At 37.1% G+C, this 15611-nt stretch overlaps 2 protein-coding genes across 2 annotated transcripts; both read left to right on the top strand.

The window, feature by feature from the left end:
- The first annotated feature begins 232 nt into the window (after positions 1-232).
- Positions 233-1231, top strand: LOC140522481 (olfactory receptor 14I1-like). The gene has a single exon (XM_072637911.1). It carries the CDS (start codon positions 233-235, stop codon positions 1229-1231), a length of 999 nt encoding a protein of 332 aa, XP_072494012.1.
- A 12471-nt stretch (positions 1232-13702) lies between these two features.
- Positions 13703-14656, top strand: LOC140522482 (olfactory receptor 14I1-like). The gene has a single exon (XM_072637912.1). It carries the CDS (start codon positions 13703-13705, stop codon positions 14654-14656), a length of 954 nt encoding a protein of 317 aa, XP_072494013.1.
- The last annotated feature ends 955 nt before the right edge of the window (positions 14657-15611 follow it).

A 15611-nucleotide genomic window follows, 5' to 3' on the forward strand; every position in this document is an offset into this window, starting at 1 on the left:
CTGTTCCAGCATTGTTGGATGCATCTTAACCTCATCTTTTCTACTGCAAGTTCTGCATTCAGCAGGTTTGGGCATTAAAAGAAAGTGATTTTGCTTTTGTTCAGGTTTAATGAAACAGAGTAGCTTTCAAGTTTTATCTGAATAATTATTTTAATACATTGTTTTTTTCAGCATTTTTTCTGCTACTCATACTGTGATTTGATTTTACTTAACTTCCAGCTCACCAGCGGGGATGTGCAACCTCTCAATCATCACAGAATTCCTCCTCATGGAGTTTTCCAGGACACGAGAGCTGCAGGTCTTATATGCTCTGCTGTTCCTGCTGATTTACTTGGCTGCCTTGATGGGCAATCTTCTCACCATTGCTGCAGTTATTTCTGACTCACACCTTCACTGTCCTATGTATTTTTTCCTGGGCAACTTAACCTTACTGGATATGTGCACCATCTCAGTCACTCTTCCTAAATTCATTATGAATTCCTTGTCTGGTTCTCAATCCTTGTCCCTCCTTGGCTGTGTTGCACAGATCTTCTTCTCTCTCTTTCTTTCAGCAACAGAGTTTGCTTTGCTTGTGACCATGTCCTATGACCGCTTTGTGGCCATCTGCCACCCCTTGCACTATGGCAACATCATGACTCCAGCCCGCTGTGTCTGGGCAGCATCTGGTTCATGGCTCAGTGGATTCATTTATTCAGCTGTACACACAGGGAACATGTTCCGCCTACCCTTCTCAGGATGCAACGTGATCCATCAGTTCTTCTGTGATGTCCCTCACGTCTTGAAAGTCTCAGCCACTGATGTGTTTAATACTGAGTTTGTATTAATTGTAGCAAGTTTGTGTTCTTTGTCCTTCTGCTTTGCCTTTTTAATTGCATCCTATGCTTGCATCTTCTCCAGTGTGTTCAAGATTCCTTCTGTGGAAGGACGCTACAAGGCCATTTCAACCTGCTCCCCTCAGTTGATCATCCTCATCTTGTTTCTCATTTCCATAATGATTGCAGTACTCAGGGACACATCAGACACACCACCTATCCAAAATCTTTTAATTGAAATGGTCTATACCATAATTCCCCCATTTATGAACCCCATTATCTACAGCCTGAGGAACCAGAAGGTCGCAGCTGCCATGGGCAAGATGATCAGGAAGATCTTTTTTCCCAAGAAAGAATTGTTCATCCTTGAAAACAAAAAAATGGGTGAAGAATATGTATTTGCTCTGTCAAATGTGTGAGGTGAAACAGAGAGTAGGTTAAAAAGGAGAGAAATGGCACCAGAATTATACCACCCATGAAAACAGACCCTTAGATCAAACATTACATGGGACCGAATGAATTAGTCTTTTATTTTCACAGAGCTGAGACCAATTCTTCAAGTGGTTATTGTCGATAAGGGAATTATGATGACATCAGCTCGTTGTCTTTGGACAACAGTGCCATTAGAAGAATCAGTGGTTCACTCATTGTCCTGAATAATGGTATATACGCTTAATCAAAAGCAGCCATCAGGATGATTGTGCTGTCTTTCCCACTTAATGTTTTGTTGCCTTTTTGCTTTTGTCTTTTTTCTTCCATTCATCTTTATGGTGGTAATGTCCTTCTTCTTTGCCTGTTGAAGATCTCTTCATCTTTCAGATACACACACAATACGTATATACACACACATACACATATATGCACACAGAAATATATATATATACACATAAATAGTCATAAATGTCTGTATATATGTATATAGTGGTTCTCTGGGAACTTAAACTCTTTGTTCCCAAGTTAGTTCATTTGTAACATGAGCATTTTGGACTTGTTCACCACCATCTAAATGTTGATGTGATGATCTTGCACAAAATCTTTCTTCATCCCTCAAGGTGGAAGTAATGTTTCATTTTACCAAATTATATGCTTTACTTTTATTTTTTCCTGTGAGTGTATTGAGTTTTATTTTCTACTATATCTGGAAGCACCTTATTTGCTCTGGTGGATTATCTGTTCCTTTCTATTGCAAACAACAGCAAAAATAATGACTCCTTTGAAGTGACCATGTGCATTTCAGTTGGCAAAATTTGAAGTTACAGTTTTGAAAAATGTGATAATTGGTTCTAATCTAAAGGCAATATCTGGTGCAATATAAAAACTGCAATCCCTCACGGGGTTTATTATTTACACTATTAGGACCCAGCTAAATTCTTTTTTTCTGTGCACTGAGTGTAGTGACCTTAACGATGATACACAATATAGGACTTTAGGCTTCTTCTCCCTGCTACAGGGATGTATTGGGACAAATACTTCCCATTCAATTCAAGTATGACCTTGCCTACAGCCTTAGCAGCATCAGTGGAACCAGAGAGGATGTTTTGTGCAGCACCACGCCCATCACGTCACAGCTTAGCAGAGGGGCCATCTACTGTAGTCTGGGTAGCAGTAATGGCATGGACTGTAGTCACGAGTCCTTCCACAGTGTTAACGTTATTAGGAATGACCTTGGCCAAGGGGGCCAAGCAGTTGGTAGTACAGGAAGCATTACTGACACTCTTAAGAGAATTATCATATTTTCCATGGTTCACTCCCATCATGAACATTGGGGCATCAGCAGAAAGGGCAGTGATGATGACCTTCTTGGCTCTACCCTTCAAGTAAGCCCCAGCCTTCTCTAGGGTGGTAAAGACTCCAGTGGACTCTACAACATACTCGGCTCCAGCATCTCCCTATTTGATGCTGGTGGGATCCCTCTCCTGGAAGATAGTAATGGTTTTTCCACTGATCATCAGCTTCCTATTCTAATCCTTGACAGTGCCCTTGAACCTGCCATGAATGGAGTCATATTGAAACACATAAACTATGTAGTTGAGGTCAGTGAAGGGATCATTGATGGCCACAATGTCTACCCCACTTGAGGTGAATGCAGCCCTAGTTACCAGGTGCTCAATACAGCCAAATTCATTGACTCTAACCTTCACCATCTTGTTTCAGGGATGAGACTGAAGCAGTACATCCTGGCACCAAGCTTGGGAGAAAAGTCCGGTCAAGCTAAATTCTTGAGGACAAAGACTATTTCAATTTTGTCTTTATATCCTTAGCACAGTTTTTTTCTCACACAGTAGCTGCATCATACGTAATTGTTCATTAATTTCAAGCTTTCTGAGAACAGCATACTTCTTTTACTTTATATTTTCCTACTACTTAGCATTTTATGTCTTTCTTAGGAGACAAGTAATGATCTTTTGTGTAATAGAATACGGAGGGACAGAGATAAAAAGGGAGAGAGACAGACAGAGACAGACAGACAGAAACATAGAGACAGGCACACAGAGAGAGACAGAGACTTTAGTATGAATGGATGGATGGATGCAGAGAGGAAAAAGCAATTAAGTGCTTTTTTTTTGCGTTATACAGAGGCAGAGGTAGATGGCAAAGTTAAGGCAAGAACTCAACCGAGCTTTTCCAAATTTCCCTCCAAAGAACTTTAAAAGAAAGCATCAAATAAAATTCTAAAGTGGCATAAGAAACAAAAATTCAGGATAAAATAGTTTTCCAGCCCAAGACAACTTAGGAAGCTGGCAAGCAATGTCTTCTTCACCAAAGTGATGGTCATGGATGGAGTGCAGTGCAGGGCAGGCTGCACCATGAAAAGCTAGCAGTGGGTCATGGGAGTGGCTACATTGTTCCTCAGTTTGAGGAGTAGGACTCAGCACTAAATAAAAATTTCTGGGAAAACTGTAAAGGATTTGGCCAGAAAGCAGATACAGAGCAACTTGTCACATCATATAACAAAGTAAGGAAAATGAGTATATGTTTTAGACATAAAGACTAATATCACAAGCAAATGGTGGGTGCATGGGATATTTTACTTTTCAGATTAATGCATAAAGAAAGAATTTGTGACCAAATGAGATAGAGAGCATTATAGTACATAGAATGAATAATTCTGACTATATTAAATTAAAAATTTTTGTTTGATCAGAACTGATGCAGCCAACATTAGAAGGAAAGCAGGAAACTGGGGAAAATTTTTACAGCTAATTTCTCTTTTAGAGGCCTCATTTCTCAAGTATGTAGAGAAACAAATCAAATTTGTAAGAATACAAGTCATTTCCATTTGATAATTAGTCACTACTTTTTACAGAAAGGAACTCTGAGGTACCAACTCATCTATATCAGATTGGCTAATATGACAGGAAAAGAAAATGATACATGTGGGATGGGATATGGAAAAGTTGGAGCACTAATGAACTATTGGTGGAGTTGTGAACTAGTTCTATCATTCTGGAGAATAATTTGGAACTATGGCCAAAGGGCTATAAAACTGTTAATACCATTTGGCAAACTAATACCACTACACAGTCTGTATGCAAACATTTCAAAAAATAAAGGAAAATGAAATATGTATGACGATACTTATAGCAGGTCTTTTTCTGGTAGAAAAGAATTAGAAATTCAGAGGATGACCACTAATTGGGGAATGGCTAAACAAATTGTGGTACGTGATTTTTATTAATACTACTGTCTATAAGAAATGATGAGCAGGACGGTTTCAGAAAAAACTTGAAAAGACATATAAACTGCTGAAAAATGAAGTGAACAGAAACAGAAAAATACAGTACATAGTAACAACAGTAATGTAAGATAATGAATTGTGAATGACAGCTATTCTCAGTAGTTCCGTGATGCAACCAAAAATTCTATCTACCTGAGGAGAAAGAATTGACAGAGTATGAATGTACATCAAATCCAAGTGTTTTTTCTTCCTTTATTTCTATTACTTTTGTGTATGTTTTGTTTTGGATTTGTTTTGTTTTGCAGTTTGTCTAATATGAAAATGTTTTGCATGACTGCATTATCTCTATGACATCGCATGCCTTTTGGAAGGAGAAGCTGGGGAAGGACAGAATTAGGTAATTTGGAATTCAAAATTAAAAGAAAAGATTTTAAATGTTATTACTTTTAATTTGATAAAAATTTTGAAAATTATCACTTGAAAAAAGTAAGAAAGAGTAAGACACGGAAATAAAACTAATCCAGATGTCTCCAGGATATGTCATTCTAATAGAGAAAGCCAAAACATAAAGGGAATTTGAAGGGAAAGTGACTATACAGGAGTAGTGACACTGGTTAAAAGCTAATGAAGTCCAGGGAATGAGTTGACTAGGTAGTGAAGTCAGCATTATTAGGTCTCTGATTAAATGGTCTTTCCTTTTCTCCTCATGACCTTTTCTCTCAGATGTTAAAAGAACTTAGTTTTGCGATCTCAAACGCACCCATCTACTATCATTTTTCATAATATTTGTCACGTTATATGTCATGTGAATCATACCTATGCATATGACTTAATCAACTATTAGACTGTGTGCTCCCTAAAGATAGAAAGCAAAGTTTAATTTTAATTTCTCCATCACATACAAGAAATGCAGAGCCTACACATTGGAATCTTCCTGCTAATTTGTCTGGTGGTCCTGAGATGGTCAATCTTCTCATCATTGCTATAATTATTATTTTTTGCTCAACACATTTCCTCTTTTATCTTTTTTTTCTGAGCAACAAATGCTAGCTAAATATCTGTGACATCTTAATCATGCTTCATAACTTCATTGTGAACTCCTTGACTGGATATCAACCCATGTCCTTTCACCATTGAACTTGTCCTATATCACTATGGCTTCTGTTAGCTGATATCACCATGATGCCAGTATATGGGTAATTTTGGGGGCAGGTATTGGCCCATCATCTGCAGTATAAGAAATAATAAGGTCACAGTTACCATTGTCAAGATAATTCAGAGGGCATTTTCACCAAGAAATTAATGTCTTTCCTTGAAAACAGGGAAAATCTAGGAAATATGTCTAAATTTGTGTAAAGCAGCCTGAAATGGGTAGAGATAGCACCAAAACAATAGTCCCCAGAAAAGCAACATCTTAGATATAATGTTACATTGAATGAAGTGAATCAATAATTTATTTTTTATCTATCCTACAAGGGGTTATTGTCTGTTGTGAATTATCATAACACCAACCCATTGACTTTGGGTTGTCAGCAGAAGAATGGATGTAACACCAATTCATCCCCTGATCAACAATAGATAAGCTTAGCCAACATCTCTCAGGATGGTTGTATTGTTTCTCTCCCAACACATATTTGCCCTTCACGCTGTCATGTGTTTTCTTCGACTCATTGTCATAATGGCCGTGTACTTCCCTTACCTATAGAACTTTAACAGTTCATAGACCACTGTACAGGCAGTCGTGGGTTAGAAATACACAAAATATTTTTGTTTCCCTTGGAAAGAAAGGCTTAATCACTTTGACCAAAATTTCCTCATTTTTAAATGAGGCAATTATATGTAATGACCCCTAAGGTCTAAAGCATCTTCTGCCAGTCTATTTTCCCCAGACTAATAGGTCAGCCTGGATTCACACTCCACCCAGAAAAGTCTACAAAAATATTTTCAGTCCATTGAGATGAAGGAAACATCAATCTGTCACTCAGTAACCATTTATTAAGGCCATTATGTGATGAGTTTTGTGTTAAGTGTTGAGGATGGAATGAATGGCCAAATACAGTCCAGTGGGGAAGACAATAGACATAGACAGAAAGAAAGGAAGAAAGAAAGAAAGAAAGAAAGAAAGAAAGAAAGAAAGAAAGAAAGAAAGAAAGAAAGAGAGAAAGAAAGAGAGAAAGGAAGGAAGGAAGGAAGGAAGGAAGGAAGGAAGAAAGAAAGAGGTAGGTAGGTAGGTAGACAGATAGATAGATAGATAGATAGATAGATAGATAGATAGATAGATAGATGCATAGAGAGATAAATAGACACAAACATACACACAAACAAAATAGATAAAATACATAAAACCCTCTCCTCCAAAAACAATAACAAAGCTCCTAATCTCAAGAAGCTTAAATTCTAATAGAGGAAGACAAAATATGATAGGGAGCTAGAAATAGGGTCACCATATTTTCTAAAGCCATTCCCATTTCATGGGGCCTGAAGCAGGAAAGAAGTGAGAAGCATGGCTAAGACACCCTTAAAAATCATAATTCTGCCCAATGACTTTCTAATTCAGAAAATAAGATTCAGAGAAGCATTACCCCAAAGTAGGTGGGCAAGAGACCTGGTGGGAAGGTACAGTAGATTACAGAGATAGCTAAGTGGAGACAAATAGGTAATGTGCCTAGAACTTCCTCAGGAAATAGTGACTTGAAAAAAGTAGGTAATCGTGGGTAAATTATTGAAACCCTCTGTGCTTTGGAAAACTCCTTAAATGTTTAAGTTGCAAAGAAGTTACAGGTCTGCAATTATAGAAGGACTTTCTTTAGTTTAGAGTTCCCTACTGGAATGAGATTGAAGACCTTTACCTTATCCCTACCACTGCAAGGGAACCGTTGATGTCAAGCTCTTTGTGATCTCAATTATTGTTGTCTTGGCAAAGATGCTGGAGTGATTTGCCATTTCCTACTCCAGCTCATTTTTCAAGTGAGGAAAGTGAGGCAAGCAAGTTTAAGTGATTTTTCCAGCTTTCCGCAAACAGTAAATTTGAAATAAGTTCATATTTGAAGTAAGGATGATAAGTGTTTTTGCCTCCAAGTGCAGCACTATGTCTCCTGTGCCATCTAGTTTCCAAAACACCTAACTCTCTGGAAAAGGCAAGATAAGGCGATGAATTTGGAAGTATAAATAATGGAAAATTCAAATATATCAATAAAATTTAAGAAAAGAGAATGGTGAATCATTTTGTTAACTTATAAATTGACACAATGTTACTTTGTTGTTTTACTATCATTTTCAGTATTGTCATATGAAAAAAATGTTAATAATTCCCTGTTGATTCATGTAATGTGCTTAAGATCCCATGTTTATCAGACTATCTACCATAGCAGAAAAGCAAAATATCAAATGCTCAAATGGATGTGGAAAAAATAGAAACACTAATTCACTGTTGGTTAAGATGTGAACTGGTTCAGTCATTATAGAAAATAATTTGGAGCTGTGTTCAAAGTCTATGAAACTGTCTATAAAACTTTGACTTGCAATTCCACTTCTAGGGCTGTTTCACAAAGGGATAAAATAAGAAAAGAAAGGGGCCAATACGTAGAAAAAACATAACAGGTCTTTTTGTGATAGCAAAAGAATTAGAAATTGTGTGGATATCCATCAACTGGGAATGGTTCAACAAGTTGTGGTTTACGACTGTGGTGGAATACTATTGTGCTATAAGAAATGATTAAGAGGATGATTTCAGGAAAACATGATTTGAGGAGACATATCAATTACGCAGAGTGAGGTGAGAAGAATCAGAAAAACACGAGAATCAAAAATATTAACTATTTGTTCATTATTAATGTAAAAAATTGAGTTCTAAATTCTCTCCGTCCCATTCCTCCCCAGCCACCTAGAACGTGAACGATATGATATCAGTTATAGAATTGAAATCCCATAAGACACAGAGCCAAATTAGCCATTTCATAAAAAAGAAAGAAAAATAAGAAAGGGAGAAAATTATATTTCAATTTGCTCTCAGAATTCATGGATTCTTTCTTTGGATATAGATAGCATGTTTCCTCATGAGTCCTTTGACAATTTCCTGGATGATTGTATTGACCAGAATAACTAAGTGTTTCCCAGTTGATTACTCTTCCTGTCTGCTCACTTCACTTTGCAGAAGTTCATCCAAGTCTTCCCATATTTTTTTGAAACCATTTCCCTCATCACTTCTCATAGTATAATAGTTCTCCATCACAATCATGTACCATGACTTGTTTAGCCATTCCTCAATTGACGGGCACCCCACTCCAATTTCCAATTCTTTGCCACACAAAAGAGAGCTTCTATAAATATTTTGTATGTATAAGGCCTTTTTTCCTTTTTCTTCACCCTCCTTGTGGTTCAGATATATAAAAAAGGAATGTGAATAAAATTTTAAAGAGTGAATTAAGAAATATGAACCAAGAAATTAAACATTTAATAAATAAACTCATTGTAAAATCACATTATCCTGTGACACTGAATCAACTGTACCACATGTCTCATTATTACCCTCTACACCTCTGTTTGGAGCCTATTACTGGAGAGCAGAGCCCTGACCTCTAAACCCTGCATTTAATGGGTGAGCCCAGCACAATCTTCTCATTTCCTACGAGTTGCACTGACTTGGTACTTTTCCAACATGGTCTTTTGCTAGATGCTATTTCACCTTCATCTTCCTCCTTCCATTTCCTTTACACTTAACACAGTGCCTGATATACAGTTGTTGTTGTGTTTGTCCTTCATTGCCGAAGAGGGAGGACCATGCCATCAGATAAATGATGACATGACTTGCAATTGACCTTGTTTTGAATGTGGGAGGCTTATACTAGGTATTCATTGTATGTCTATTGACTATTGATTAAGAATCATGTGGAATGAGGGATCCCAATAGCTTATACTTTTATAACTTCTTTTTTTAATGAGAGTAAAGGGAGAGCATTTTCCCTATGTTATTTAAAATAGACTATCCCCTATCTAATTATTCTCAAGAGATGGGTCAGAGGATCCATAGCAACCCAGGGTATGATGATGTTTATCTAGAATACTCTGGTGATTTCACAGCACCCTCTCCAAAAGACACTGGGCAATATATTTCACTGAGTTCTATGACAAAAGAATCACCAAAAATCTCCAGAATGTCTACAAGTTCGGCAGTTTAGACTTCAGTGCCTTGTCACATTTTTGCCCTTCCAGTAAGAATGAAATCAATTAGTGAGGAAAGAAAATGTCTCCAGATTCTTTGCAGAACTGTAAGCAGGTAGAGAACCAAATGACAGTAACAACTGGAAAGTACACACTTCAGAAAAAATAACTCAGGTATTTTCATTATGATTATGACTAGTTTTCTTTGTGACTGGTCAGTTTGCTCAGAGTCTTAATGTGTGAACTTGAGTTCTGGTCTCCATGTCAGTCATACTCTTTTGTGGGAGGTTGTTTGGCATCACACCGTGGATAGTTTTGTGATTTGGAATTAAGACTTTTGTCCAAGTTCTTCTTGCTCTTATGCACTGTGTAATCTTTTTGGCTTCCCTCTGAGATTATCTCCAGTTCTTCATGAATACATCATTTTCACATATTTCTTTCCTATTTTTTCCTCCCCATTGATTGTGAGTTTGTTGAAGTCAGGGGTTGTGTTTTGCCCTTCTTTGTAACCCCAGTGTTCACCACAATGTCTAGGACATAGTAGCCACTTAATAAATGACTCTTGACTTACTGTGACTTAATTGTGGGTAAGCATCAGCCTTGCTGAACCTTCCATTAACATGCCTGTACTGATGTGCATGGATCATCTTTGTAGAGCACAGATTCATTCTGAGACTCATCATGATGATGTGTGTGACACATTTTATGAATCTCAAGCGTGTTATGTAAATATGAGTCCTATTTCTTGGTCTGATCTTTTGTGTTACTGATCATAAAGAGAGTTGGTCAAGAGAGTCACTTCCTTACTGAACTTTGCTGTAGCTTAGTCTGTAACTCATTTTTGTTCCAACAAAGAGGGGTTGGCCTTTTGAATACCAGTGGAGGAAATGGAGAATTTGGAAGCAGAAGGCAGTTATTTAATCTGGGCTTTGTCATTTACAATCTGGGGAAACTAGAATCAGTCATTGCATGTCTCTGTCCTTCCTTTCTAAAAGAAAGGGCCTGAATAACTGCTGTCTAAGCTTCCTTACAGCCTTGGGTTCCTGCTCCAATGATCATGTTTGAAAGAGATATTCAGAGAGAGATGAGGGTCTTCACTGAGGATCTCAGCAATTCTCCAGATGTTTTCAAAGAAGGTGTGACATTCAGTAACTCTTTCAGGTGGAGGCCACTTTTGAATGACTTGAAGTAGATGCTACATCTCCTAGTTTCTTCCTGGGAAAATGGGCATTTACATATGCAGGAAATAAAGCGATTGTTCCTCATTTCTCAGTAAAAATTGAGAGGCAGAGACCGATAATATAGCTTAAAACCCTCTAAATTTTTGCTTTCTCATGTTGTCCTCTGAGAATTCTAAGTATGTGCCTTCTTTTTCACTTTTGCTTGTAGAGGGGGCATGAGAAGCCTGGAGACAGCAATATGAATTTTGTTTACATATGTGTATGTGTGTATAAATGTGAATGTGTATAGGTGTGTGTGTCTTCTATAGATACATGTACATAGGTCTGCATGTAGGGCAGGAGTTGAGATTATGATCTGTCAGTGAATTCAGGTGCACTGAATTTGACAGTGCTGTTAAAGTAATTAAATTGTGAGACTAAATGATGGAATATTTGGAAAGTTGGAGAATAAATTCTAATGTTGCATTTTGAGTCTAGGTTTTGAAGAAAACTTGTTAAAGAGGTTGAGGTTTAGAAGAGTATTAGTGATGACGTGGAAGGGTGAAATAGGTGTATCGATCTCTCCATCCATCAGTCTGTCTATCTATCTAATCATCTTTCTCCATACATACACATTTATGTGAGTATATGAAAATTATTTAATCTATATCAACATACACATGATTTTTCTACGTTCACATATGTAAAGCACACTCATATATGTATATGTATATATATGCATATATATAGAGAGATGTATATACACATATATACAAGTCTGGATGTCACTAGATCAATATGTCTATTGATATCAATAACATCTATCTATCTATATCTATGTGGATATGTAGGCTTTTATTTATCTATCGTCTCTATGTATATTTGTATGTAAATATATTTCTCTCTACCTACATCTCTATCTCCACCATCTCCCTTTCCATTTCTACCTTAGCTGTCCTGATCATCTGAAATGGTGGTCAAAGTTTTATCTCCAGCAGGTGCCTTTAGAAACAAAATCACCATGCCATTACTTATTCCTTCTCAAAGTCAATTAGTGGTTGCAGTACTTCATTCTCATAGTACCTGATCAGGAAAATGATTCCTTTCATACAATAAGAAATAGTATGCAGAGATCACAGGAATCATAAATGGCTCTAGTAGGGGCAGTGTGGATTATATTTTCCAAAGTAGTTATTTTACAGATCTTGGTCCTGATACCAAGAGGAAACAAGAAATGAGAGATTAAGAGTTGGCCCTAGAGGGAAATTCCAAGGAGAGTGTAAAATTAAGGGTAAAAATGAGTTCTCTTGAGGTCCTAGGTCTATCTTATGATCATTGAACCAGATGGAAGACATGGACGAACCTCAGGCTTAGTCTTATCTTACTATGGGAAAATGTTCTCACAAGAACAAGTAGAAACCAAATTCATCTTATTTAAAGAAGAGAGTCTCAGTGAGTGAGGAAAAAGAGGTAACTTATTCAGGTAGGAATTCCTCAGCCTGAAGAAGAACAAGAGGTTCTGCTAGTCACTAAATTTTGGGACACAAAGAGGACATCTGTTTCTTTTAAGAAGGCCAAGTTAAGACTGAGGAAAAGATTATAGTAGTAAAATGTTGACCAGTTGCTTACTTGTAAGCTCAGGATCAGAGCTTTAGAAATGCCTGGCAAGTGCAAAAGAGGCTGGACCACAGAGATGAGTAGGCAAAGGAAACAAACCAACAAAAAATAATGAGCATTTTGAAATAGATGACAGTTCTACTGTGTAATGTTCTTTTTAGTTTAAGGCTATGTCATATATATTAAACAATACATATTGATGAGTTGAATAGCAAGCATTTTGTGAGTTCACATCTGGTTCAGATACCCATTGGTTGTGTGACCCTGGGCAAGTTATTTAATCCTGTTTACCTCAGTTCCTCATCTATAAAATGAGCTGGAGAAGAAAATGGCAAACCACTCCAGTACATTTACCAAGAAAGTCCAAATGGAATCATGGAGAGTTGAACACAACTGAAAAATGTGTCAATAACACTGAGTAATCACCATTATTTGTTTTAAAGCTATTTGTATTTCTATTTTTCCTGCACGAGAAAAGCTGCATTTAAAATCAAAATAATTTTTTTCACAATCTGACTATGCTACTAATAGTCTTTGTTACTTTGTAAAAAAGCAAAACCAAACAGTGAATCAGTTTGGACCGTTGCTTTACAAACCTGTGAAATAAGGTTATCCATAAAATTAACTTAATATATATAATTTTTGAATGTTTTCAAACTACATTCCTGAACAGAATCCTTTGATATATGCAATAAAATATTAATCGTTCCCTGATCATCATTGCTCTTTCATTCTCTACCTAAAATTATGGATAGATAGAGATATAAAATATGTGTATAGATATAGATATGTTTATATACATATACAGATGTGTGTACACAAAATATATTTTTAGTTTTGTGTTTAAATATATATACGTGTGTATGTGTGTGTTTGTGTGTGTACATGTGTGTGAATGAAATCCAGTTCCACTCTTGGGGGTGATAGTCCTTTTGATTAACTTTGGAGTGGCACTATTCACTTTCTTAATGTGTATCATGTTCTTTCTGTACTGTCTTTAAATCTAAGTATTTAAAACTCTGTTGCAAAATTCTTTGACACACCTTAGCCTCATCTTTTCTGCTGCAAGCTCTGCCTTCAACTGATTTTGGACTTAAAATAAAATGTGTTTTTTCTTTTCATCAGGTTCAATGGGACAGAATAGTTAACTTGTTCTACTGGAATAAGTACTTTAATTCGTTCTTTTCATCATCTTTTCTGCTACTCATACTGTTCTGCTACTCATATAACTGAAATCATACTGATTTCAGTTAACTTCCAGCTCACCAGCGGAGATGGGCAACCTCTCAATCATCACAGAATTCCTCCTCATAGAGTTCTCCAGCACACGGGAGCTGCAGGTCTTACATGCTCTGCTGTTCCTATTGATTTACCTGGCTGCCCTGATGGGCAATCTTCTCACCATCGCTGCAATTTTTACTGACCCACAACTTCACTGTCCTATGTACTTTTTCCTGAGCAACTTATCCCTACTAGATATCTGCACCATTTCAGTTACACTTCCTAAATTCATTGTGAATTCCTTATCTGGCTGTCAGTCTCTATCCCTCCTTGGCTGTGCTGCTCAGATCTCCTTCTTCCTCTTTTTTTCAGCAACAGAGTTTGCTTTACTTGTGGCCATGTCCTATGACCGCTTTGTGGCCATCTGCCACCCCCTACACTATAGCATCATCATGATGCCAGCACGTTGTGTCTGGGCAGTCTCTGGCTCATGGGTCAGCGGGCTCATTTATTCAGCTGTACACACAGGTAACATGTTCCGCCTGTCCTTCTCAGGATCCAATGTGATCCACCAGTTCTTCTGTGACGTGCCTCATGTCTTGAAAGTCGCAACCTCTGAGGTGTTTAATTCTGAGTTTGTATTAATTGTAGCAAGTTCAAGTTTTTTGTTATTCTGCTTTGCATATTTAATTATATCCTATGCTCGCATCTTCTCCAGTGTGCTCAAGATTCCTTCTGTAGAAGGACACTACAAGGCCATTTCAACCTGCTCCCCTCAGTTGATTATCCTCATCTTATTTCTCACTTCGGTAATGACTGCAGTCCTCAGGGACACATCAGACACATCACCTATCCAAAACCTTTTAATTGCAATGGCCTATACAATACTGCCTCCACTCATGAACCCTATCATCTACAGCCTGAGGAACCAGAAGGTCACAGCTGCCATGAGCAAGATGGTCAGGAGGATTTTTTTCCCTCCATCACTGAAAACACAAAAAAGCTGAAGAATATATACTTGGGCAGTCATATGTGCAACATGATACATGAGGTTGCCTGAAAAGATCAGAAATGGTATTAAAAACAAAACTATCCAGTAAAAAAGACCCTTAGAAGAAATGTTACACGGGTTGCAATGAATCCATCATTGATTTTAGCATAACCTAGACCTATCCTATAAGTGGTTATTGTCTGTAGTTGAATTATCATGACATCAGCCCAGGGTCTTTAGTCAAAAGTGGCATCATAAAAATTAACAGACCACTCAGTTATACCTAGAAAAACAGCAGGTAACCTGAACCAAATGCAACCATCAGGATGGTTGACTTGTTTTTCCCCTTAATGTGAATCTTGCCTTCTCACCTGCATACTTTTGCTTCTACTCATCTTCCTGACGATAATGGTCTTCTACTTCTTTGCGTATTGAAGAGGTATTCATCCTTCCAAACATATATGTGTACATATATACATATATATAAATACATGCCTAGATACACATGCATACATGTTTCCCTCTCTGTCTCTCTCTATCCCTGTCTGTCTGTCTGTCTCTCTCTGCTTTAACCCTGTGCATGGTATTTCAACTCTTTGTTCCTAAGTTTGCTCATTTATAAAATGAAGTGGTTGTGTTTGATGACCACAATAGTCCCTTCATCTCGACTTTGATGTTATGATTTTTCCTCATGCGTCAAGTTGAAATTAGCCTTCTTTGTCCCTAATTTTACAGATTATTTGTCCTTTTACGTGCTTTTTACATATTATTTTCTGTTAGATCTTAAAGGAAAAATGCCTTCTCATTCCTGTTGGATTCTCTCTTCCTTTTCCAATGGCATATAACTCGGTCAATTAGAAAAAACAATAGCGCTCTCAAAATGACAGTATGTATTTCAATAGAAACATTTTGATGTTACAATAATGTAATTATACTTATTGCTTCTATTCCATTGGAGATATTTAGTGTGA

This window comes from Notamacropus eugenii, chromosome 2 (assembly GCF_028372415.1).
Source record: "Notamacropus eugenii isolate mMacEug1 chromosome 2, mMacEug1.pri_v2, whole genome shotgun sequence".
Taxonomy (NCBI): Eukaryota; Metazoa; Chordata; class Mammalia; order Diprotodontia; family Macropodidae; genus Notamacropus; species Notamacropus eugenii.

What these genes read in the sequence shown, in the direction of transcription:
- LOC140522481 (XM_072637911.1), top strand. Translation starts at nt 233, where the DNA reads ATGTGCAACCTCTCAATCATCACAGAATTCCTCCTCATGGAGTTTTCC.
- LOC140522482 (XM_072637912.1), top strand. Translation starts at nt 13,703, where the DNA reads ATGGGCAACCTCTCAATCATCACAGAATTCCTCCTCATAGAGTTCTCC.